Consider the following 26,782-nt stretch of genomic DNA (forward strand, 5'->3'; position numbering starts at 1 on the left):
GGAAGTCATTTTGCCCAGCCCACAATGATGGAATGGGAAGTTATGTTCCACCTCCTTGAGAGTGGAGTGTCAACATAAATTATTTAAAATTTTTCTACACTGGAGATTTGGGGTACATTAGTTTCTGTCTCCATTAAGAGACTTTATTTAATAGTCTGTCCTGTTAAGTAATTGAAGTTCTACTGTGAACAACCTGCAGCTCGCTTTTTTAATATTTCATTTTTAGTTGTAGTTGGACACAATATATATTGTATACTGTCCCCTCATCTTAATTAGAAATTGATGACACGTCAAAAAATAAACAAAAACAAATAATACAGAACCTAAAAAAAAGAAGCTTATCTTTGGACCCATCTTGCAAACTGAGCTAAGAGAAAGGGAAGCAAAACAGCTCCTGGTTCCCACCCTTATGTAATGTCAGCAGTTCAGAGCAACCTGCCTCCTTTCTTTCCATAGGTCAGGCATTTTGGGAACACACAATATGTGTGTATCAAGAAGGTCAGGGGCTGGGGTTATGGCTCAGCGGTAGAGCACTCACATGGCACGTGCGGGGCACTGGGTTCAATCCTCAGCACCACATAAAAATAAAAGTATTGTGTCCAACTACAACTAAAAAACAAAACATTTTAAAAGGGGGGGGGGCGCCGGGGATGTGGCTCAAGCGGTAGCACGCTCGCCTGGCATGCGTGCAGCCCGGGTTCAATCCTCAGCACCACATACAAACAAAGATGTTGTGTCCACCAAAAACTAAAAAATAAATATTAAAAAATAATTCTCTCTCTCTCTTTAAAAAAAAAAAAAGAAGGCAACTGCAGGTTGTTCACTATAGAACTTCAGTTACTTAACAGGACAGACTATTATGCTGCAAGCTTAGGTCCACAAAATTACTGGGATAAAGGTACTACTAGCTCAATAAATCAATGATCTTATTAAGCCAACAGACTCTACTCTGTGGAGTGGAATATATGAGATTTGGTAATAGTCTTCTTAATGCTCACTCTTCTTTATTTCCCAATTGGATGTTTTCCAAAAGGTTAAGGACATGGATGTTTTAAAGATAAGATCTTACTACCAGTTAAGCAGGCATTTGTGAATAGTGCCAAAGAAGCATTAAGTTCCGGAACAACTAACAGTGGTGCCTAGCATAATCCCTGGCACATGATAGTATTCAAACGTTTGCTGAATGATGAACAAATGAGTTCTAAGAAGTAGAGAGGACAAGCAGCTGTCTACATTGGTATGTAGCATTCAAATGGCACTGGGTCAATTTTTAGGGCTTCCCATGCTGTCTCTAAAGTCTTTCTTCAAATACAGGCAACATTTAAAAAAACAAAACAACAAAACAAAACAAACACAACAGCAACTAAATTGTGAAAGCCTTACAAATTATTATTACTTAATGTAAAAACACATTAGAATAGTACTGTGGCACACATTAGGTGTTCAACAAATGCTTGCTAAGTTAATGAACAATTTCTCGAATAAAAGCAGGTTAGTCCAGAATTTACAAAGGAATTTATTAAGAAAGTTGAACAATCACAAATAGTTCTTTTAGCTCTTCTAAAAGCAGGTTTCTATAAAACTAGAATGCATTTCATTCAAAAAAGTATACTCTGCATACCTAGTATGTGAAGCTCAAATTTTGTTGGATAGAACAAATGAAAAAGCAAGCAAATGAACACTCATCTTTCTGAATATGCTACAACAAGGACATTAGTAATATATTATACTTTTGGTTGACTGTTGAGTCCCCAAGAATAGTAATTCTCAAATTCATTTCATTGCTACAGATGAGCAGCTGCATGGCATAAAGTGAAGAGCTCCCAGACTGAAGCCAAACTACCTGAGCTCAAATTCTAGTTCTCATCAGAATGGCTAAAGACTCGAGCAGATTATTTAATTTCTATGACCCCTTTCTTCACCTGTAAAATATTAGAAGAATCATAAAACATACCTCGATAGAGTTGTTATTGAAATTAAATGAATTAATATATATAAAAAATGAGAGTGCCTGGCACATAATATATGTTTGTTTAAAAAAAATACTTTAACTGCTATGAAATAGCAAAAATGGGATTCTCTAGGAGCCTCCAAAATTAACCTACTATACACATTGAGGCCTATCATCTCATAATATGTGTAAAATTATTTCAACATCGAGGAAAGTCAGTTCTTTAAAATTGCCAGATATTTACAGAAGCATTTTCCTTATGTCACTATTTTAAAACAGCCATGCAAAATAATTAAACTGCTAGGGTATTAAGTGCTAAAGACAAAAAGAATGTCAAGGACATATTTCCCTTTCATGAGAATGAGCTTTGTGATAATTCTTAATATGTAAAAGAATGTAATTAAGAACCAGGTATGACTAATTTTTCTTGGGCATTTTTAGGCTTGTGAGATTTTAAACTATATCTCCATAGGTTTACTGGATTTGATGTTTTAATATGGTTTTTGCTTTTGATTAAAAATAAGCTTCTAAGTTAAAATTTATTGGTACTATGCTATTATAATTTAAAACAGAAGTTTGTTTGTTTTTTTTTTTTGAGACATACAATATACCAAATATACCAAAGTTATAGACAGGTTCATAAGTATTATGATAAAGCATGCAATGATCCTACCTAAGTGTTATTTCAGAAAATTAAGTAACCATCACACATTTGAATATAAAACAGAATTTAATTCATAATAAACTGCATTTTAACACTTCTATGTGTATATTTAGTTTCAATATAAAAATGTTAATCGAAAGCTGCCTGGGCCATTTTTCACTAAACACTACCAACAGTTAGCTAAAATTAGTTGACACTGTACTCAAAATTTTAAATAGCATTTCCAAGATTTTACTTATATACTACTCTCACTTAATGATCTCTACCATCAATATACAGACTCTGCTTACCATTTCCACATATTTCCCATTCAAATATTATTCAATAAATTTAAAAAGCATGTACAGCAATAACTAGCCCAGAATAAAACCCTAAAAAAATCCCTTCAGGCCTTCAGCCAATATAAAATGTTACCATCCATAACATTTTTACGAAGAAAATCTAGGTTAGAAAATGTATTTTGGCAGCAGAGGAATTTTCTGTCTAAAGACTGTCTTGCTAGTAGCCAGGGTAATTTTTTTTCCTTTTTGCTCTGCAGTGCTTCTAAGTATAGTGACAGCCGCATGAGGCTTTCCTAGCCTCAGCGCAAGCTCAGTAAAAATCTGGGAAATGCAAGTGGAAACATGAGAGACCGCTTTATTTGGCAGTACTTAAAAAAAAAAAAAAAAAAAGGGCAGGACAAATGGCAAAGCAGTGTTTGGACTGCAGGATGAACAATCAATAGGCAGAAAGCAAGATAGAGGCTTCCTCAGCTTTTGGATCGACAATCGACAGCTGAGAGACTATTTTTTGCTATGGTTGACTAAATATGGTCAGGGAAGAGAGAGGCACAGGGGAGCCTGTTTGCCTGGAGTGCATGTTTCAAATGCTTAGCTGCCTATAAAGCTGTAACAGTTTAGCCTGTGGTCACTGAGGGAAGAATATAAGTTAGCCTCTGTAGTGACCATGTGGAAGTCCTGACCTCGCTTGCAGACTTGACCTCTGGATATGACAAGGTAGCTTCACTACAGATCTACCATTTAATCCTGGGAAATCAAAACCAAAAATAATCTCAAAGCAAGAAAGATGCAGAATACTTCCTGAGGAGTCAGAAGAACCCAATGTATTCTGGTGGGCAAAGGAAAACAGGATGAATGTTTATAGTTACTTGGGGGGAGTGAGGTGTGCTTCGGTTTTGGGGTTTTTGTATTTTTATATTATAAAATTAACTTCCTTTGCAAGTTTTTCCCCATTCTGAAGCATTTCATCTAACAAATAAACTAAGTACATTTTCTTGGCCATTGTAGCAAAAACTTCCTTGGTTACTTAACTTTCTCTATATATCTGTGTAATAAGTAGTATATAACATTCCAAAGCAAATGGCCAACATAGATTCAATTTTATTTTAGCTTTCGTCTTTTAAGGGGAAGGAGAAAAGTAAGTTATATGCTGTTTATTCATTTGTTTTCAAATTTATCTTAAAAGTTGACGTTCTCTGTTCACTGATACAATCCCCTTACTTCATCCGGCTCATAAAAAGAAGTGCTGAATCAGCAAATAGAGTGAAGGAACAATCAAGATGAGATGGCTGCAGCTGAAGTGACTCTCTAGGTCATTACCTCTCTCCTTGCTGCAAATGCTGCATGACAGTAAGCTTCCAGGTAAAACAATACAAGGCCTGTACTTTTAAGGACATTTATGACTTTCTGCATGTTTACCTATCATTGACTGGATATATGCCTTTATTATTAAACGCTACCTGGGCACAGCTAATTTCACAGTTCAAATTGAGAGATTAGGTAGTGTGAAAAGAAATGTTGTATAAATATCACAGCAAATAACTCTTAATCTCAAAAATTCGCAATATTAAAAGAATGGCTATCTCTGTTGCCTAAATTATTAAAGATTTAGCCTTTATTGTTTCAGATTAAATGATGGTTTTAAATAAAGTAACTCTGCATCCGTATTTCCAAGGTATGCTATCTTTTAAAAACTAGTGTCTATTTAAAATTTAGTCAACCAAGAAAAGAAACTTACAGTTTACAAAATATTTTTTAATACTTACTATTAATTGGTCACAAAAATAAATCAGAAAGTGCATGGTGTAATTCTAATGCTGCAATGCTGACTGCTGTAGTTCTGGGCTATCTATTGCTGTTCGGATTTGCTCCCTATGAACTGCACTAGTTTTCTATCACAGGCTGCAGAAATCCTACCATCCTGTCCTCCCTCCTCCTTTGCCAAATCTAAATTTTTTTGAGGTTTTTCTTCTAAGTTAACATTTGAATGTAATTAATAATTAAAGGCTACTCACCAACTTTATAATTTTTTCTCATGCTAAATATCAAGCACCTAAAATCCAGGTATTCAGAGGTTAAAGCCTTTCAGTTCTTTTATGTAAGACTTTGAAAAAGTTAACTGTTTTGGTAGTTTTCCTTTCTGCTGAAAAGAATAAACTCAACAAAATTAGACACTTATACAATTATCTGAATTTGTATTCCACCCAAACAAAAGCATAGAAGCACAGAATTCTGGTTAAAAAAAAAAAAACTAACAGACAAAGAAATGACAAAGAAGTTTTCAAATGAGTAAAAGTTCTCATCTACCACCTTAAAAAAACTAAAAAAAAAATTCACCATTTTTAAAGGTTCACTTCACACACATGCTCAAAAGACCTGGTTTTTCTCTTTGTTTCAACTGTTGAGTCAATTCTAGAAGTGCTAATTGGTTAATTAGTTAAGTTTTTAAATACGGTATCTGGTTTTAAAAAGAATTCGAGCCAAATTAATTACTATCTACTTCCAGGATCTAGAAGCAAAATATCAAAAAAAAAAAAAAAAGAAAGAAAGAAAGAAGAAGAAGAAACTCTCTGAAGTCTATAAAGAAGAAAGATTAGGCTGATCTTACCAACTTCTGAAATATACTATAAAACTCCACTGATTTTATCAATGTCTTACAAAAAAAGAACCAAACCAGAAAAAAATTTAACAGCTAACTGCTCAAAATGTTTAGAAATGTTTATATCCATCAAGAACAAGGAACCACAAGTGGCATTAATGACATAATCAGGTAAATTTGTTATAAAGTTTAGTCTTTGATAAGTTAATGCCTGCAAATAATCTACCACTGTAATATATGAATAAGTTCAATGTTTTACTAACAAAAGGAAAAATAAGATATTTTGTGTTTTTACAGCTAACAACTTAGTAATACCTACTCAGAGCACATACTTCTTTATGTACCCATATGAACATACAATGCTATGGAATGTAAAGAAGTATGTATTTTTGGTAGGTAATAAGCCACCAAGAGAGAACTAAATGCTAAAAGAAGCCCTGGCTTCTTTCTACATGAATGACCTTCATATGGTAAATTAACCTATTTTCAAGTAGATGACCTTTAGCGATATTAACACCAAAGAAAAAATACCTACTACTTATAGATGGAAATTAAACATCCCTATGATTTATACTTGTAAAGTAAAAGTTCTACTGAAGTAGAATTCAAATTATAATGAAACTCATTTTTAAACAATAAAGTTTAAAACAGTACATTTTACATTTTTTGAGTACTCACATGATTTAAATGACCATAACAGGAAAAACAGATTACTAACACAAAAGACTAAGAAATACACATGATCTATTTTCTTCCTCCACAATTTGATTTTGATTTAAGTATACCACATTAGTAGAGCCAACAGATTTAGTAGGAAAAATAAGACAATGACAAAAGCTGACTTCACTAAGGCTTTAATGGCTATTTTTCACTTTTGGTAAGTTTATAATTATTAATATTAGAAAAATTTCTGAGCTAAAGTTTTCATTGTTTTGTTTTCTTTGTTGATAGCTATAGAAAGTCATAATTCTAAAAGATTATCATTTAAGTAAAACTCTGTACAAAAAGAAGTGGCCCTTATCCTTTGCAAGTTTATCAAGTTTTTAACCTAATATCATTATTAAATGCTATGTTAAAATAATTAAAACATAATAAAAAAAATTTTAAAAATGACAAGATGCTGGGCCACCAAAATAAGTCAAGAGGGTATACTGGTAACAGACTGCCAAACTTTTAAAAGATAGTATTACCTTTGAATCGGCTTTCTCCAACAGGGGCATATAAAATGAAAATACTATAATCAAGAGCCAACTTATACAGACAGAATAACCATTTTTATTAGTTATATTTCCATTTTTACAGACAGAATAGATCTACTATATTTAGCATGTTATAGATATCAAAATACTTTTTTGTATTTTATGTAGTTTATTTTGTATAGTTATAAAAATTATAAATAAAGTTCTTAGCAATAATTGATAATTTTAAGCTATTATAAAGTTAGAAAAAAGAAAAGATACTAGTATTCATGATTCTTATTTCTTATTAAAAGTTATTTCAACTGAAATATTAATACATATAAAAGTATATATTATTTTAAATTTTTGAGTGTCAGAAATTGAAAAGAAATGACCATAGGTTATATTACAGTTAATTTTATCTATTTAATAAGATACTTAGTCAATAGAAAGGTGATTTTCATTTCATCCAATTATTAAAAATGAATTATTTTATTAAATATAGTACCATGTATATAATTGCACATCTATTAGAAATTATAAAAAGCATGTTTTGAAATTATTCATTTTCGAAGAAATTAATTCAAATCTTAACTCATTTAAACATAGCCCTTCTGGACATCCACCAAGAAAAATGCCAATGCTTCATATTCCACTAAGTTTACTGTACATATCCTAAATACCAAATGAAAATATATGCCTCAGAAGTAGAGTTTGTTCTATAAACTACTCAACAGATATTATTCTACTCATGTTTTGTAATGAACTTATTCTTCAAGTATAAAAGGTTTTAATAATTCTTTTTAAACATTCCAGCAACTAAGAATTTCTTTTCTATAATACTGAGTAGATATAATCCTTAGAAAATAAAATGATAGGATATTTATTTATGAAGAAAAATTATAAACTGATTCTGGTGCTTACAAATTTAGCTTAACATATCAGAATATTTTCAATCACTCTAAAATGTCACATCTATCACTTAGATCAGCTGTTCATTTTTAACTGAGTACATGTTAAACTCTGGGCATCTGCTGACACTGGTGTAACTCAAACATTTCAACTGTCTCCCTGACAGGGATAACAGATGCTGACATTATCAAATGCTGTACTATTTTTTTCCCATGGTCTCTCCTTGCCCCGATATGGCCAGTATATGAAACTGAACTGCCATCCAAAAGCACACTTGAGCAACTGGATCTGCTAAATGGCTCCCATATAACTACTAAAATTAGAAACCAGTGTTATTGCTATCTTCAGCACTTAAGTTCAGGCCATTTAACACCTGTTTCACAAATAAATGATAGAAAGAACTGTAGTGACATTAATTTCACCAGCAGCATGATACTTAAGAACCAACAGATGCAGAATACCCTTCAGAATTGTTTGAATGTTGCCCAAGATAGTGTTGACCTTCTCCCACTTCAGTTCAAAACGGTAACTATAAAAAATTTTTACTCTCTATATTTCATTGAGTCTTATTTTATAGACATTATTTTATAATTTACCAGAGTTGTATTTTATGCAAGTTTCAACACTAAAACCATGTTATAACAAATTTAAAGTACTGATTTCAAAGTTTACATCGTAGATTTTTTATTTCAAGTTCTATAAACAGTTTAATGAGTGAATAAATTTGGTACACTAGAGCCCCAGACAGCAGCACAGCAGCATGTGTTCAACAGAATACATGGTACATTTTAATACTCAAAATTCATGGATTGTAGCTACAATCAATGTTGATAATAAGAAGTTAATTAGGCAATCTACTCAAAATGATGAAGAATTTAGTCAAGGAAATAATCATTAAAAGAGTTAAGTTACCAACCCATTATTAGCAACCCTACATAAGCAAAACCAAAGTAAAATGAGCTGGCATGCGCAGCAGTTCCTCCTACCACCAAGTCCAAGCAATACACTGAATTCATGTGTGATCTATTTATAAACCAAAGGGCACGGATTTTCCTAAGGCCACTCATATTCCTCCACCCCATCACCAACTTGCTACTAATCCTCAACTATACTACTAAAAAAAGCAGTGGCAGTAGAAATGTTTGACTAACATTACTCTTTCCCAACTTTTAGTTTAACCAAAGAATATGGTTAAATGCCTAGAGATAAGTAGAAAACATTACTCTAAAGTATATCCAGGTCTATTTGTTCTTTTAAATGTTGCTGGTTTTGAAGGAGGTTACTGCTTACAGTTAAGAATTAAGCAAAGCTGTTAAAACTAAGATGTACAATGATAATTCCTTAATGCATTAAAAATGTGTTAAAAGGAAGAAACTTCCAAATTTTAAGAGCAGGATATAGTAGAAAACGTTGCCTTCAAAATAGAAAATTTTATTTTAATGACTAAACCATTGACAGGAAACTTTTAACACTTGTAGATGGCCCATAACTATTATTTTTATAAATGAAAAGCATTTAACTGTTTTGGATCCCAAACTGGCAGCACTACAATGCTTTGCTAAAGCTGGTAAAATGGAACCAAATCGCCTCTTCAATGGATTTGGTCCCCTTCAACCAGCTGTAGCTATGCATTGATTACTACAGGAGAGACGACGGTTCACTCATGAATATCAGTTACCTGTCAACTAATTTCACCTTAAGTTATTCATACTGTGGATAAAATAAAATAAATTGTTAACTGTTAATTCTACTTGAAAAGACTATAGTAAAGATGTTTATAAAAAGCTTTATGAAAAATGTGCAAATGACTTAAGGGATTCAAATAAAATAATTTTACTTAATTATGGTCTCTTGGTATTAAATTTCTTATTCTTCAGACAAGATATAATAATGAAATGCAAACTATGCTTCATTATAAAAATTAAAAACTTCTTTTAAAAGAAGGAAATATCTGAGAAGTTCACCTGAAAATATCATTAGAATGCCAATACATATTACTGACCCATGATTCACATGGACATGGACATATTTTAAATTAAAGAAAACTATAAATAAAGTAACACCCTAGAATGTTGAGTCACTGTCTTTCATAGGATTAACCTTTAATTTCACCATTTTATATGAATGTTATCAGAAAGTGAAAGGGAGAGAAAACGTAGGATATCTTAAGGAGACTTAAGCAAATAAGCATATAGTTCTTCTGACCCTGAATCATAAAGATCTGTGATGTTCAAAAAAGAAAATGCTAAGTATTGCTACTTTTAACTCATAAAGTTATTTCAATTCTCCATAATTGTTTCCTCAGTTGTAAAATGAAGTTCTCTACTAATAAAACATTTTTAAGTATTTTTTTAGTTGTACATGGACACAATACCTTATTTTGTTTATTTTTATGTGGTGCTGAGGATTGAACCCAGTGCCTCCTAAGTGCTAGGTGAGCACTCTACCACTAAGCCACAACCCCAGCCCTAATAAAACATTTTATTACTTTTCAGTCTTTGTCCTTTATTAAAAAAAAAAAAATTATACACACACACACATCTATGTCTCAGTGGAGAAAAACTAAGGGGAAAAATGACAAGTGATCCAACATCCACCTAATTTTCTTAATAACTTCAGTTAATTTAATGGTTCTTTAATAAAGAAAGAAACATTTCAACAACTAATGGATATTACTAAAGGCAAGCAACAGTAATTAGAAAACCCAAATGTTCACATAATCCTCAAATCCTGACCCCTCCTCTATTTCAAAGTGAAAACTTGTCCCTAAAAGAAAGTGGGCAAAGAAAGGTATATATAAATATATATCATCACTGTGTTCAAGCTAACAGAACTTCATGCTTACATTAATTATATCTCAGTCACATTATTTATAAGCATTTATTAAAAGAAATCTGAGAGTAGATGCATGATAATACATTAGAGAAAAGGGACACACTATAAGTATACAATTATGCAATAGATTTTCAGCTGTTTTTTGTACAGCCCTCAGCTGTTTAGAATTATAAAGAAAAGAAAAGCATTAAACACCAAGACGGGTCTTCTTCAGATTATCAAATCTTCCTATATTCAATATAGTCTCATTTACCATTAAGACTGTATTTTGAAATTGATAAACTTAAATAAAGCTATTATAACGTTCTAGAGGGAAAACTCACATACTCAATATGATTTATCATGCCTCTTTGTGGGTATAAATAAATGAACAAATGAAAACAGTCTATGAAGGTATCATAGAACAAAACTGAAAACAAGTAAATCATATTACACAGTAACATGTATTGTTACTTTTAACATTCAATTTATATTTTTAAAATTATATATAAAATATCTGTATAATGGTATCAGTTCCCCCTAAATACTTATTATTTTTGCCAGCTCTGCAGAAAAAACTACTATTTTCATGCCTGTAAGGGAACTCTGCAAACTTAAAGGCAGCTAAAATACAGTATCCTAACAGAGAGTACCTAAGTAACATGCTGATTCAAAGAAATTTAGTTTTCATTGTTGTCAGCAGAAATAATTTCTGCTCTTGATTTAAATCAGAAATGTATGGAAAAATAAAAACAACAGAAACAGAAGATAAGACAACTGAACTGCAGGGGAAAACATCTCTATAAATATCAAATATGGGGCTGGGGATATAAGTCAGCAATAGAGCACATGCCTGGCAAGCAGGAGGCCCTGAGTTCAATCCCCAGCACCACCAAAAAAATGTTTTTAAATAAATAAATGCCAAATATCAGAATTCATAAACAGTATTGTTGACAGTTAAAATTTCTTAAAAACAAAAAAAAACATATTAAAACATATAACCACTATTCTAAAATGGAGCAAATGACCAAATTATAAATGGAGCAAATGACCAAATTTTTTTTTTTTAAAGAGAGTGGGAGAGAGAGAGAGAGAGAGAGAGAGAGAGAGAAAGAGAGAGAGAGAGAGAATTTTTTTTAATATTTATTTTTTAGTTCTTGGCGGACACAACATCTTTGTTTGTATGTGGTGCTGAGGAGCGAACCCAGGCCGCACGCATGCCAGGCGAGCGCGCTACTGCTTGAGCCACATCCCCAGCTCCCAAATGACCAAATTTATAAATGACCAAAAGCATACTGTGTTTCATAGTGAAACTTATATTCTAAAAGAAACTAATGGCTGCCACACATGATGACACACACCTGTAATCCCAGCAACTTGGGAGGCCGAGTCAGGAGTATCACAAGTTCAAGGCCAGCCTCGACAAATTTAGTGAGACCCTGTCTCAATAAAAAATAAAAAGAGCTGAAGATGTGGCTCACTGGTTAAAAACCCCTGGATGCAATCCCTGGTATCCAAAAAAAAAAAAAAGAAAAAAGAAAAGAAAAAGAAGAAGCAGATGGCCTTATTATAAATAAATAACTTTTGCTGGGCACAGTGGTGCATGCCTGTAATTCCCGTGGCTTGGGAGGCTGAGGTAGGAAGATCAGGAGTTGAAAGCCAGCCTCAGCAAAAGCAAGGTGCTAAGCAACTCAGTGAGACCCTGTCTCTAAATAAAATACAAAATAGTGGCTCAGTGGTCAAGTGAACTATAAATAGATAAACAGATAAATAAATATATAAATAAAACTTTTAATGTCTTTATTCATTTGCCCTCATACGATGAGGAAACATCAAGATCAGTTTTGAAATTTTAATATCTGTATTAATCTGAACCTTCAAAGTACATCCTTCAAAAATATAGGATATCTATACACATTTTAAAGACTGGGATAATGATTTTTTCTTTACAAAAACACATCCAGTAACTAACTCTACTGTGTTATTGATCATTGCTGAAAAATTACTACTGCTAACTAAAAGCAAAGCCAGGGGATAGAATTGTACTTAAATTCCACATATATACACATCCACATGTAAATTTTGTGAACTTTTCTTACATTTTAATCATAATAAATGGAAATAATTATAAACAAATTCTTCTGCTAGTACTGTTACACTCACAGTGTTGTAAATAATATACTATAGAAAAAATACATTCTAATAAATAAAAAAAAAATCACAAAAGTACCTAAAAATTATACTAACTAAAGTAAATCAATTGCAATTAAAATGAACTATATGTGAAATCCAAAAGTTAAGCCATTTATATGAAATAAGCATAACTTCAGACTAAAACAGAAATCACAAGGACAAAACTGAAACTTTAAAAATTGAAGGTATTAGATTAATTAATATTTATAAACTATAAAATGCTCATAAGTAAGGAAAAAGTGTTTGTACATTTATTAATCATACTTATATTTAATATTTTATCCAAAAATGGCAGGTTAAGTTCTGGAAATAATAAAGTACTATATCTGCTTTTCTAAAATAACAGTAAAGGCCAAAGAAGTTCAATATTATTGTTTTTTATTCTGAGTCCACTAAAAATGGTTCCTTCTTTCTTTTGACATTACTGGTCATTACAGAAAAGAAAATATGATATGAAACAGAACTCAAAACATCCCAACTTGCAATTACAACTGATACATAAACTGTATCATTTTCTGATGCTCCTTGGTGTTCAACTAAAATCACACTCTATCAACCTATAGTCATAATTACCTAAAATGTTTTATAGAGGATTAAACAAGGCACAAAGCTTTAACTGAAACACCACTTGGTTATAGAATGAAAGCATTTTTCCTTTTTTAAGAAATGTCACCTGACAAGAATTATTTTCTTTGGCCTTTACTGTTATTTTAGAAAAGCAGATATAGTACTTTATTATTTCCAGAACTTAACCTGCCATTTTTGGATAAAATATTAAATATAAGTATGATTAATAAATGTACAAATATATTTCTTCTGCATAGGCCTAGCATTATTGAATTACCATGCCTACTCCCCATCAAAATGAAACAACTGGAGGGTTCAGTTGATAGAGTGCTTGGCTCAAATGCACAAGGCCCTGGGTTCAATGCACAAGGCCCTGGGTTCAATCCCCAGCACCTTAAAAAAAAAAAAAAAAAAGGAACAACTCAAAATATTTAAAAATGTTTGTTTCCCAAAACATTTTTATTTCTAGTTAAAATTTGTAGTTTGATACTTTATGGTTTAGGGGCTGGGGTTGTGGTTCAGCAGAAGAACGCTCGCCTAACACGTGTGACAACCTGGGTTCCATCCTCAGCACGACATAAATAAATAAATAAAGATATTGCATCAACTACAACTAAAAAAAAAATTTAAATACGATTTAATACTATAATCTAAATTCTCCCAATAAAATATCTTTCTAACCATTCTTTCTTTATTATTATTTTTTTAATGTGGTGCCTAGGACAGAACCCAGTGCTCATGCTTGCTAAGTAAGAGTTCTACCACTGTGCCACAACCCCAGCACTCTAACCATTCTTATTTGAAGTGACTGCTCTACTTGAATTCAACAGTTTCCACACAAAATGCATTCTGTAATTAATCATACAATATCTTGTGAAATCTTATACTGTCCTTACTGTCAAATTAAGAGTAACAGTTATTAAGTGCCTATTTTACTCCAAGCATTGTGGAGAATATACAGATGCCTATGAGCACCCACAATTTTAAAAGAAAACACAGAAATGCAATAGTAACAGATAGCATTAGGCAGATTATAGCACATGCAATACAGAAAAAGGAAATAAAAAACAAACAGAAAATAATGCCAATGATGAAACCAAGATGGTGCTGGAGAAAAGATGGCCACAATAAAAGGAAGAGAGAGAAATTGAGAGCACAAGTGCATTCCAATGATAGAAATGCTTTTAAAAAAAGAAAAAAAGCAACTAGCATATTTTAGTAAAGGAAAACAGTGTAAAATATAAAATAGCTAAAGGGCAAGGTAGGCAAAAGAACTTAAACTAGTGGCAGATAAAAGTTAGAAATTCTGTCCAGGTCAAGACATATCAGAGATGGATATAAATGTCAAGCTAAGGTATACAGATTTTACTATGTATAATAGGAAACTACTAACTGAGAACAAGAAAGGGATGTCATTGGATCTATGCTTTTAAAATGATAACTGTATGAAAATTTAAATCCAGAAGAATATTTAGAAAGATACTGTAATAGTCTAAATAAAAATTATAAATAATTTATTAGGTAAACAACAGTGGTAATAGAAAGACTGGAATGGATTGGAAAGATTCATAGAATAAACAATTTTTGAACTGGATACTGAAATTAGTGAGAGCAGTCAAAGAACCCTTAGCAATGAGGTAGCAAAAGGAATGATGCACTATACACCATTTGTGGTTAAATCATTCGTTGTCCTTGTGTCCTCCTCTCATATATAGACCATAAATCATAAATAGTAAAGTGTTTTAAGAGCTATGTTTCTAAAATCACACTCTGTTAGAATTCTAGCTGTTCTAATCAGCTACATAATCTTGGATAAGTAAATTCATTGCTATAAGCCTCATAATCCTTACAATCTTCATCTATGAAAAAAGGATATTAATCTCTTCCCAAAATGCTACTGAAAGGGCTGAGGAGGGGTGTTGCTGAAAGGATCAAGGCTTAAGTAAGTTAATACACGTAAAGTACTTCTTAGAGGCAGGTGCTATCATTATCATCATCACCAATTTTAATTGAAGGGCACAGAACATATAATAGTATTCTATCTCCTTCACATGAAAAAGTATGAAGTGTTAAAATATTTGTAATATTAAAAAATTCAAGACAATATCTAAAATATGGTCACTCATTTCATCCTATATTATATACCCATTCTTATGAACATCAACAAGCAACAGCAATAAAATCCTTCTGTTTTCTGTGATCACCCTCTAGTGGTGATCCTAAGAAGCTTTAAAAGAAAAAAAAAAAAGGCAAAAACTTAGAAGGAAACATGTAAAAACAGGAACCAAAGAATAAGAATTCAGGATAGATAGAATTATCAAAGTGAACATTTTCCTCAGTCATACTATGTAGGTTTGATTCAAATATAAGGAGAATAAGGCAGAATTTCCTAAAATATATCTTAAGGTAAACTTGTTCTTAAAAATACATTCATAAAAATCTCAACATTAAGCAAAGCAAAGCATGTTCCTTTTCTGGGGACTTTGCAGATCCTTTATAAATAATATGACTGTCCAAAAGCAGACTTTCTCAAATATTAACCAGCAAACCCTTTCTTCAGTACAACACCTAGCACTTTAACAGTGACTAGGGTTCACCTACACTACAAGTATATGTAACTGATTATACTGTTAATAAAAAATTAGATAATTTTATATTTATTTAGCTGCAAGTTAAAAAAATAATTACCATGCAAATGGATAACACTGGATGAGAGAACACCCTGAGAATGATTTTGAAGAAACAAAAATCTCAAAATGAAATGCATTTTAAACCTTTAGACATAAGCCAGTATTACTGATATTTTATATCTACTTTTAATATATATTTAATCACTTCATGATATTTGTATTAGTTTTAAAAACCAAATAAATAATATAAAACTAATATATTAAACGATAGCATACTCTATACAGACCTTTAAAATGACATTAAATACTAAAATTAGCAGAAATTATTTTCTTATCAGTCTCAGGAAAAGAGAACCAAGCATATGGAAATATTTCTATGTGGCACCTAATAGTAAAAGGTGCCATTTTTACCTGGGATTTCCTCTGAGTGCAGCATGATGTAGAGCATTAAATCCATTATTGTTTGTGATGGTAACATCTGCTCCAGCTTCCAAAAGAACTGCCAGGATATCATCACGTTTCTTACTTATGGCATCATGAAGAGGGGTATCACCTTCAGAATCCTTTTTATTTTAAGTTTAAAAAGACTTTCATTAGTTCCCCTTCAATTAATCATCATGCCTAACAGTAACACATAAAACTATTAAACAAAGAAAAAGAAATGGAGGCCATATCCAGCAATTATTAATAAGTGATCATCCTCTATATTAAACATGTAAATGGAGGTAAGAAACAGATACATTAAAATAAAGTCACACCATTCACTGTTGTACCCCCCAAATTCTATACTGAACCTACACTAGTTTCAGGCCCCATAAAAATGAGTTTAAAATCAATGTTTTTCAATGTTGGCTGCACATTAGAATCTGCTTGGAGTTCTTAAAACTCCTGAGGCCCACCAGGCTGCTATCCAGACCAACTAAATCTCTGAGGGTGAGAGCCAAACATTAGTAGTTTTCAGAGCTCCAGAGACAAATATATAATGGAGTGATATGTGAGAAAAATAAACCAAAGTATTTTCAAAGGGCAGGGAAGTGATTATCTCCAAAGATAAATGGTTAAAATAGATCACAGACTACGTAGGTCAAAGCAGACACGAGTATAAAGGAAAATTTAACAGTAAATTAAGTTTTACTAGAATTGGCTGCCTCATTCTACAAGATTGACCTATATAGTAGAGATATAAAAGATATGAAAATCTATAATACTGTCTGGTTCTTTACAGAAAAAGTTTGTCAATACAGGCAATATATTCATCCACCTACATAGGGATTCCTAACACCAAGTTCAACCCAACCATCTAATGTCTATCTTCCTGTATTTACTAACACTGAAAATTTGCAGTCTTCAGTTTGATATGAGCTCTTTACATGATCAAATATGCTTCTACAGGTCCCCGTTCTGTACTGCCTTCTGATGCCCACAACAGCTATTCCAAACCTGTAGCACTGTTCTTCTCAATTCTCTACCTCAACCCCAACTCACACTCTCATTACATAACCTTACCTCCAATTTCTGACAAAAATGTTCAATAGATATAAATTCCCTCTTCTTTAACATATTAACACAATACCTCAGTTCCTTCTCCATCTTCGAATCCTATCAACCACTAAGCCTACACCCTAGAACCTGTCAGTATCAAAATGGTTCTCACTCCCACAACTTCTGTTCTTTATTACCTCTCTGAGATCTATAAATTCTCTGGCTGCTATGAATTATCTAAATTACAAACAGATTAAGATCTCAATGATTCTCCCCTTTTTGTTTTAATCAATGAGTTTCCAATTTAAACAAAGTAATTTGTACATATTCAAATAGTGTTTTAAATACCATTCTTTATTGGAAAATAGCACACTATTTCAAGCCTGTGCTGTTAAAGGTATGACTGAAAACAATCTAGAAATCAACCTAGAAGTTGGCAAATCATTATTATGTACTTTTTTATTTTACTACTAAATTATTAAGCATTCATACCAAATTTCAACCTGACAGGCATGCATAAGATGGGCAATTTTAACAACCAAACTAAGTACTTCATAAAGACAGACTATATTTCCCTTATATATATGGTTTAGTTCATCTAGATGCTAAACTGTGGCTGGAAAGAATTATTTCTTAGGTGATTTTTGCTTTAAACCTAAAATTCCCCACTGTCACCAAAAAAAAAAAAAAAACAAGGTATGAATGCTTAATAATTTAATAGTAAAATAAAATAGTACATGATAATAATTTGCCAACTTCTAGGTTCATTTCTGTCAATCAACCTTGAAACACTATTTTCCAAATCAGAAAATCTCCAAAGACTAGACTAATACCTAGACCAAGACCCTAAGATAAATTAAGTTACAGTGAAGATTATTTAAGTTTATGAAGTAACTATTGCACAATATAGCTTATTTTATGCTGCTGAAATTCACTGTCATGATCAATAAAGTTAAATTAATGTCTCTAAGTTGATATTTTTCAAAAAGTTCTCACCTGCACCCCTCATCCTAAACCCAATCTTTGGGAGACACCTTATTTAAAAAGTTTTTCTAGGAAGGAATGGCTGCCAATTTTATGACATTCTATGCCTCCAGTATCCTTTATCATGACTGGCTATACAAAAAAAGAAAGGTAACAAAGGAGTGCTTACCACAGAACTGAGTGCTTTCTTTTAATAGGATGCTGGCAATACCTGGAAATATTATTTCTTTAAAAGTCTTACCTGGAGACTAGGATGACAACCAAAGTCCAATAAAGTCTTTACAACTTGAAGATGACCTTTATTGACAGCAATGTGAAGTGGTGTCTGTCGACGCTTGTTGCGAGCATTCAAATCAGCACTACCCCGGTGTAGTACTTCTATAACAGCACCTTCATCTCCAAAGGCTGCATGGTGAACTGCTCTATCTCCATCTTTATCCTAAATGTTAACGTTCAAATCTGAATTAGTGATATTTAACAAAGTGAGACAAAACTTGAAGCTTAGTAACATATCAAGAACCAGATTAATTTGGGAAAATGAAATAATAGAGTGGAGTCAACAAAATAATTAGAAACTGGCTTGAACAGTGATTATCTCCAAAGATAAATGATAAACATAGATCAATATCTCATACATAAATACTTGACCAGTAATTAAGTCACCAATCCTTCACTGCTTCTAATTTATCAGCCATGATACTAAATCATTAGAAAACAGTTAAACTACATAATTTTTTGGCCATTTAAAACATTTTATAAAGACTATTTTTAATTTTTTTTTTTAGGTGTAGATGGACACAACACAATGCCTTTATTTGTATGTGGTGCTGAGGATTGAACCCGGGTCCCGTCCATGCTAGGCGAGCGCTCCACCGCTAAGCCACAATCCCAGCCCCAAGACTTTTTAATGACACAAAAATTACACTAAATTAGTTGAGTCATTTTTTAAAACGATGTCAAAAAATGTGATCTCAATTAGCTTTAAGGGGATAAATACATTAATATGCTAACAGTGATTACTGGTTACCTCTAAGTAGTAACCATATACTCTTGTATATTTGAGGACCAAAAAAAAAAAAAGTTCAACACCTTTAAAAGACAAAAATGAAGCATGAAACTGCAAATTCCATATATCCAAAATGCTAAAACTCTTTCAGAGAAATCAAATATAATTCCCATATCTTCTATAATAAGCATATTTCTGAAGAGAGGGCAGGAAAGTTTCAGTTTTTTTTTTTAAAGGGAAAAAAAGGCTGAAATATACCATGAAGGTGATATATCTAGTTCCACCCCAAAGAAGTCTCATTACCTTCCTAGAGAGATATAGATAGGGAAGGTTTTTATAAGGGTAATGTCTTTATATCAATACTACACCCCAAATTTTGATACCCACAAGCAGGCATGCTCTAAAACTTCCTCCAGAGCCATGATTCCCAATCTATGCATCCAATCCCTGATGGACTCCCTAGTTTATGCAAAGGGTTTGAAAATCCATGTCACCCAAGATCATCTGAACTACTTTGCAAAGATAAACACAGATAAAAACAAACAAATAGATCATTCAAAACAGTTACTGAATTCAAAATTTTTTTATCTTCATTTTCTCAAACACTTGTGTAGGCAAAATCACTTGTATAGGAATTGATAACAGTTGAACAGCCATTCTTGAAAAGGCAAAACTTTGACTTTGGAAATTTCTACCTTACTAGTATTTTGACCTGAATTAATTTAGGAGTTTCTACTGCCTATAAATCAAGAACGAGGGCTGGGGCTGTAACTCATTGGTAGAGCACCCACCTTACACATGTGAGACACTGGGTTCAATCCTCAGCACCATATAAAAATAAATAAAATACTGTGTCCAACTACAACTAAAAATAAATAAATAAGTAAATAAATAATCAAGAACAAAGGAACTTGAAAACAACCACATGAAAGATTTAAGATTCAACTCTTGTGTTTCCTAAGCAGCAATATCTCAGAAAAACATTATCCCAGAAAAATAAGTATACACATGCCACACACACACACACACACACACACACACACATTTTCTTTCTCTCTCTCTCTCTCTCTCTCTCATTATACATTTAATTATCTCTGAATCTCAGAGTTAAGATCTTTCCAACCTCCAATCTGGATGTTTTTCTTTCCTGTTAAAAGTTTTAAGTTTATCATATGATTACCCTTCCATTAAAAACAGAAACATAACACACAGCCCGGCAAGGTAGAACATGACTAGAATCCCAGCTACTCAAGATGCTGAAGTAGGAGGAACCACAAGTTTCAAACCAGCCTGAGCAACTTAAGACACTGACTCAAAATAAAAATATTGACTGTTGGGCTAGGATTGTGGCTCAGCGGTAGAGCGCTCGCCTAGCACAGGCGGGCCCTGGGTTGGATCCTCAGCACCACAAAAAAATAAAGGCGTTGTGTTGTGTCCATCTACACCTAAAAAATAAATATTAAAAAAATATATATGTTGACTGTGAATGTGACTCAGTGGCAGACACTTGGCTAGCATATATGAGGCCCTTGGTTCAATCCCCAATAATGTGAAACAAAACAACAAAAAAAGAATGTCAATCTACTAACACTGATAGACTAAAAATTGTAACTATTTATGAAGCTACAATATATTTATGATTGTTAGAAAACCATTACTGATCCACTTTTTGCAATTCCTATCAACAGTTTAGATATGTAAAATCAAACACGAAGAAGTTTAAAACCTTGATATATATATGTATGTCGAAGAGAAATACAGTAAAAAAAATTTAAAGATTATGGAATATGCATATATACAATAGGATACTCCAATTGAATTAATTTTCATGTCTCTCTTCTATGTTAGAAAACTAGAGTTGTACTGCGGTCTTAATTTTTAAGGCTTGGTGTTTTCTTCTGAATCCATCTTAAGTACTCCAAATAAACCTACCACAGTGTGACTATTAAGTGATACCAAATGAGAATTACATGGAACAAGGGTAAAAGTGACCTCCACGAGGCTATATCCAAAAGTTTGTAAAACAGCCACAAATTAAATAAAACTGATTTCTACTCTTCTGCTCCCTTCTCCTCTCAACCCTCAAAATTCTACTCTTGCACCAGTCCTTGCTATCTTGGCTGACAGAACCACAGACCATATGATCAACAAAATCAGCATCCATAAATCATATTCATCTACTACTTCTGAGTGTCTATATTCATTCACCACAATCTGTAGCTTTTATTCCTCAAATGATGCTCAAACTATTTTCTTCTCCAACTCTATCACAAATTCAGACCTTCACTCTTACTTATCTGAACTAATCTCACCTTGCATCCACTGCATTCTTACCCCAAACTATTTTTCACATCCAAGGCAAAATCCTCTGTAAAACACAAATCTGATGTTTAAAAATCTTTAAGTCTCTCTACTACTAAAATAATAAATAAAAATTAAAAACAAAATCTTACTAGGTTTACTTATGTTTCCTACTGTTACTGATTTCTAACTTTATCCCATTATGGTCAGAAAAGATACTATGCATGGTGTTTATCTTTTTTTAATCTCCTGAGACTACCGTGGTTTGCATATGATTTGTCCCCCAAAGGTTCATGTGCTGAAAGCTTGCTCCTTGATACCTTATTGACAAGTAAATGAGCTTTAAGAGATGAGAAGGTGATTCAGCCAGGGGTGCCACCCTCATGAAAGGGATTAATGCAGGCCTCAGTGAAGTGAATTAGTTCCCAAGAGATCATGTTGTTATGAAAGAGGAAGTCTGGTTTCTCTAGGCTCTCTTGATTCCTCTCTCAACATCTGATCTACCTCTGTCTCTCTCTCACCCTGTGATACACTTCCCTTCTCCTCTCATCTGTGTTTTAACATTCCATGTTTTTACCAGCACTGGCTTTCTTAGGTTTGGGGTAGCAACTTGAATGAACATGTATACCTGGAAACTATGTACACCTAAAGTCATTTCACCGGTTATTATTTTGAATCCTGATTTGTGTTTTTAAAAAAAGAATTTAAAACTGGCCAATCTTGAAGCCCCAACTGCCCTTTCCTTCTCAGTTTTACACTTTAAAAAAACTGTTTTTGCCATTTTGTTTTCATTAATGAGATGAGAAAAATCAAACAGAAGCATCTGTTTCTTGAGAAACTGCACTACTTCTGACAGCTGGAAAGAAGTTACTAAGAACAGTTAAACACAGGTAATGCTAACACATTAAATTCCTACGGTGTTGTATAAATGATATCATAAGTATGTCTCTTAATCTACATTGCAACTCTTTATCACAAATGGGGAAACTCAATCTTTTACCAATTAACTTTTTGCCCAGTACTTTTCTAGCTGCAAAAACACAATTAAAATTCAGGTTATATGACAAAGTCTATTATTATTCCCTAAGCATATTTTTGTATCGTGTGAAAACATAAAAAAAGGCACGTTTTTAAAGTGGTCATCCATCCAAACCTCCACACCTTTGCTATTATTAAAAAAAAAAAAAAAACTGAGTCCCTGGCAGATTCAAAATTAGCTCACCTATTATCAACATACCTAAGCTCTCACAGTCCTTGATGCCTTTACCTATACATTAAGGAGGACACAGAATACAATCCTACGGCACTCAGTAGGTCATACCTGGAGACAATCAACTTTCCTTAATAGCTCTGAGTTTTCCCTAAGAAAAAGAAATAGGGAAAAAATGTAATCCTATATATCCTACATAATTTAGTTTGATAACAGCTTAAATTAACTGAAAAGTAAACAACAGCACAAGAGGTAGAGAGGGAAGATGGGAGGGGAGGGGAGGGGGAATAGTAGGGGATAGGAAAGGTAGCAGAATACAACAGTCACTAATATGCCATTATGTAAAAAGGTGAGTGTGTAACTGATGTGATTCTGCAATATGTATTTGGGGTAAAAATGGAAGTTCATAACCCAATTGAGTCAAATGTATGAAAGATGATTTATCATGAGCTTTGTAATGTTTTGAACAACAAATAAAAAAATAAATAAAAATAAATAAAATAAAATACATGAACTAGACAAGAAATGCTAAAAAAAAAAAATTAACTGAAAAAGTGCAATAGCCATTTAAGTAAGAGTGCTAGCAAACTTTTCTATAAAAGGCTGGAAAGTATGTATGGTTTAGGTTTTGTTGTTAAGTAGTTACTTAACTCTGCAACTGCTGCAAAAAGCAGCCATAGACAATACATTAGTGAATGGTTGTGCTGTTTTTCAAAAGTACATTTTTAGGGGCTGGGGTTGTGGCTCAGGGGTAGAGCACTTGCCTAGCATGTGTGAGGCACTGGGTTTGATCCTCAACACCACATAATAAATAAATAAATAGATAAAGGTATTGTGTCCATCTACAACTAAAAAATATATATATATTTTTAAATACATTTACAATGTATTTTTGGATTACGCCTGTTGTCTATAGATTATAGACCCCAATCTATAGCCATGTTGAGCTCACTTCCTAAAGCAAGTGAAAAAAATGAAAGGTTACAGAATGAGCTAACCAAAGATGAAAGGCCATTTCCTTTTCCTTCTCGGTTTTACGTTATAAAATTGTATTCCAAAAAAATTTAATAAAATTGTATTTAAAAATAAGCATTAATTATCATTTTTAGGTGTGATAAAAGGTATGCTAATGTTTACAAAAGACTCCTTATATTTTAGAATACATACTAAAATATTTACTAGATGAAATAATGATATTTGGATGTGTTTCAAAATAATTCAGTGCAGGAAATAAAGTAAAAGATATAGATAAAATAAAACCTGTCATTAATAACAACTGAAGTGGGGGCTAGAGTTGTAGCTCATTGGTAGAATGCTTGCCTAGCATGTGTGAGGTATTAGGTTCCATTCTCAGCACCGCATATAAATAAATAAAGGTCCATTGGCAACCAAAAAAAAAAAAAAGTTAAGATTTTCAAAAAAATAATAACAACTAAAGTAGAGTAATGGGCTAATGGGTACACAGGGTTCACTGTACTATTCTATTTTTCCAAGTGCTTAAAATTTCCAATAATAAAAAGACTAATAAAAACAAATTACTTTTTAAACTTGGCAAGTGAATCACAAATTTAAGTGCACTTGCAAAATTAGCTATTTTCTTAACTTTATGTCTATCAACATATTATGCCAGGTAATTCTTTGCTGTGAGAGCTATCCTGCACACTGTAGGATATTCAGTATCAATCTTACCTTGCAACCAATAGATTTAAGTAGTAAATCCCCTACTCCCACCCAGTGTAACAATCAAACATGTCTCCAGACATTTCCAAAAGTTACCCTGTAGGAAAAAAATACCCCTGAGTGAGAGCTACTACTTAAAACAAACTATAATGCTGTCTAATAGACTATGTTAATTCTTATATCCTAGAAAAAAATTAGACTTTAATGAATTTTTGTTCTAATCTTGGGCCATCAGTTGTATTTACATTTTAATTCAATTTTGAAATGCAGTTTTTCCTCTTTGAGTTAGTGTCATTAAAAAGTGTCATTAAGCCCTTCGGGTATAGTCCAAGGAGAGGAATAGGTGGGTCAAATGGTGGTTCCATTTCCAGATTTCCAAGGAATCTCCATATTGCTTTCCATATTGGCTGCACCAATTTGCAGTCCCACCAGCAGTGTATGAATGTATCTTTTTCCCCACATCCTCGCCAACACTTATTGTTGTTTGTCTTCATAACTGCAATTATAACTGGAGTAAGATGATATCTTAGTTTTGATTTGCATTTCTCTAATTGATAGAGATACTGAGCATTTTTTCATATATTTGTTAATTGTATATCCTCTTCTGAGAAGTGTCTGTTCAGGTCCTTGGTCCATTTGTTGATTGGGTTATTTGATTTTTTTGGTGCTTAGCTTTCTGAGTTCTTTATATACCCTAGAGATTAATGCTCTATCTGATGTGTGGGGGTAAAAATTTGCTCCCAGGATGCAGGCTCTCTGTTCACCTCACAGATTGTTTCTTTTGCTGAGAAGAAACTTTTTAGTTTGATTCCATCCCATTTATTGATTCTTGGTTTTAATTCTTACACTATAGGAGTCTTCTTAAGGAAGTTGGGGCCTAACCCCACATGATGAAGATTAGGGCCTACTTTTTCTTCTATTAGACACAGTCTCTGGTTTAATTCCTAGGTCCTTGATTCATTTTGAGTTAAGTTTTGTGCATGATGAGAGATAGGCGTTTAATTGCCACATCAATGTTTACAGCAGCACAATTCACAATAGCTAAACTGTGGAGCCAACCTAGATGCCCTTCAGTGGATGAATGGATAAAAAAAAAAAAAAAATGGGGCATATATACACAATGGAATTTTACTCAGCAATAAAAGAGAATAAAATCATGGCATTTGCAGGTAAATGGATGGCGTTGGAGAAGATAATGCTAAATGAAGTTAGCGAATTCCCCAAAAAACAAATGCCGAATATTTTCTGTGATATAAGGAGGCTGACTCATAGTGGAGTAGGGAGGGAGAGCATGGGAGAAACAGATGAATTCTAGATATGGTAGAGAGGTGGGAGGGAGAGCATGGGAGAAACAGATGAATTCTAGATAGGGAAGAGAGGTGGGAGGGGAAGGAGGGGGGCAGGGGATTAGCAAGGATGGTGGAATGTGATGAACATCATTATCCAAAGTACTTATATGAAGACACGAATTGGGTGTCAACAAACTTTATATATAAACCTCTGTATGAAAAATTGTGGTATATATGTGTAATAAAAATTGTAATTAAAAAAAAAGTACACGTATGAAGACATGAATTGGCATGAACATACTTTATATACAAAGATATGAAAAATTGTGCTCTATGTGTAATAAGAATTGTAATGCATTCTGCTGTCGTGTATTTAAAAAAATAAAATCAATTAAAAAAAAAGTGTCATTAAATTTAACCTGACAGATAAATATCCCTTTTCCACTCTATTTCTACAAATTAGGTCTACAATGGTTTTTTAAACAGAAAATGTACAGAATGGAAATCTAAATGAGGAGTATGGTACAAATTATTTACAAACATCTGACTACTAATCTTCATGTCAACATCAATCTTACATGTTCACAGCATTAACTAACCATTTGTTCTATATATGAATTCAATTACGTAGGAAAGAAAATCTACTCTCGAAAAAGAATGCCAATTTCATTCCCAACTCTATAGGTGCACCTCATTCTGCAGAGGCTCTCATGTGAACAGAAACCTCTAGATTTATAAATCAATGGGTAGTTGTAGTAATTAACTTCTGAATCAGAAAACACACTTTTTAAAAAATAAGGCAAAACGGAATGTAATTTTATTAACCTCTTGCTTTACTGTCTATAATCAGAAGGGCTTGGTATTTTAGTAGTTTTTGTTACTGCAGTTTTTGGATTCATTAAATTTTTAAAAATGAGACATTCAGTCAGCAAACGTCACTCCATTTTCCCAAATCAAAGTAAAACAACAACAAAAAATTTAATTGCCTTCCACTTACAAAATGCTAAAATTAATGTAAGCCTTCACTGCACCATCAAAAGAAAC

At 32.7% G+C, this 26,782-nt stretch overlaps 1 protein-coding gene and 1 long non-coding RNA gene across 4 annotated transcripts in view; one reads left to right on the plus strand and one right to left on the minus strand.

Moving 5' to 3' along the window:
• The window catches only part of Mib1 (MIB E3 ubiquitin protein ligase 1), a 130,537-nt gene that overhangs the window by 36,841 nt on the left and 66,914 nt on the right, over positions 1-26,782 (minus strand). For both annotated transcript variants that reach the window (XM_076836650.1, XM_076836649.1), the window contains exons 11-12: positions 18,494-18,691; positions 16,198-16,349 (exon numbers count right to left, since the gene is read on the minus strand). In XM_076836650.1, the coding sequence (XP_076692765.1) occupies positions 16,198-16,349; positions 18,494-18,691 (350 nt within the window). The remainder of the gene's footprint in view (positions 1-16,197; positions 16,350-18,493; positions 18,692-26,782) is intronic.
• Positions 3,521-6,771, plus strand: LOC143382827 (uncharacterized). 2 transcript variants are annotated; one of them, XR_013089048.1, is made up of 4 exons: positions 3,521-3,610; positions 4,080-4,255; positions 5,400-5,663; positions 5,790-6,770. It is a non-coding gene; the product is annotated as an uncharacterized LOC143382827 (long non-coding RNA). The 2 variants fall into 2 exon arrangements; XR_013089047.1 differs by having other exon boundaries at positions 5,400-6,771.

This window comes from Callospermophilus lateralis, chromosome 17 (assembly GCF_048772815.1).
Source record: "Callospermophilus lateralis isolate mCalLat2 chromosome 17, mCalLat2.hap1, whole genome shotgun sequence".
In the NCBI taxonomy this organism is placed as follows: domain Eukaryota; kingdom Metazoa; phylum Chordata; class Mammalia; order Rodentia; family Sciuridae; genus Callospermophilus; species Callospermophilus lateralis.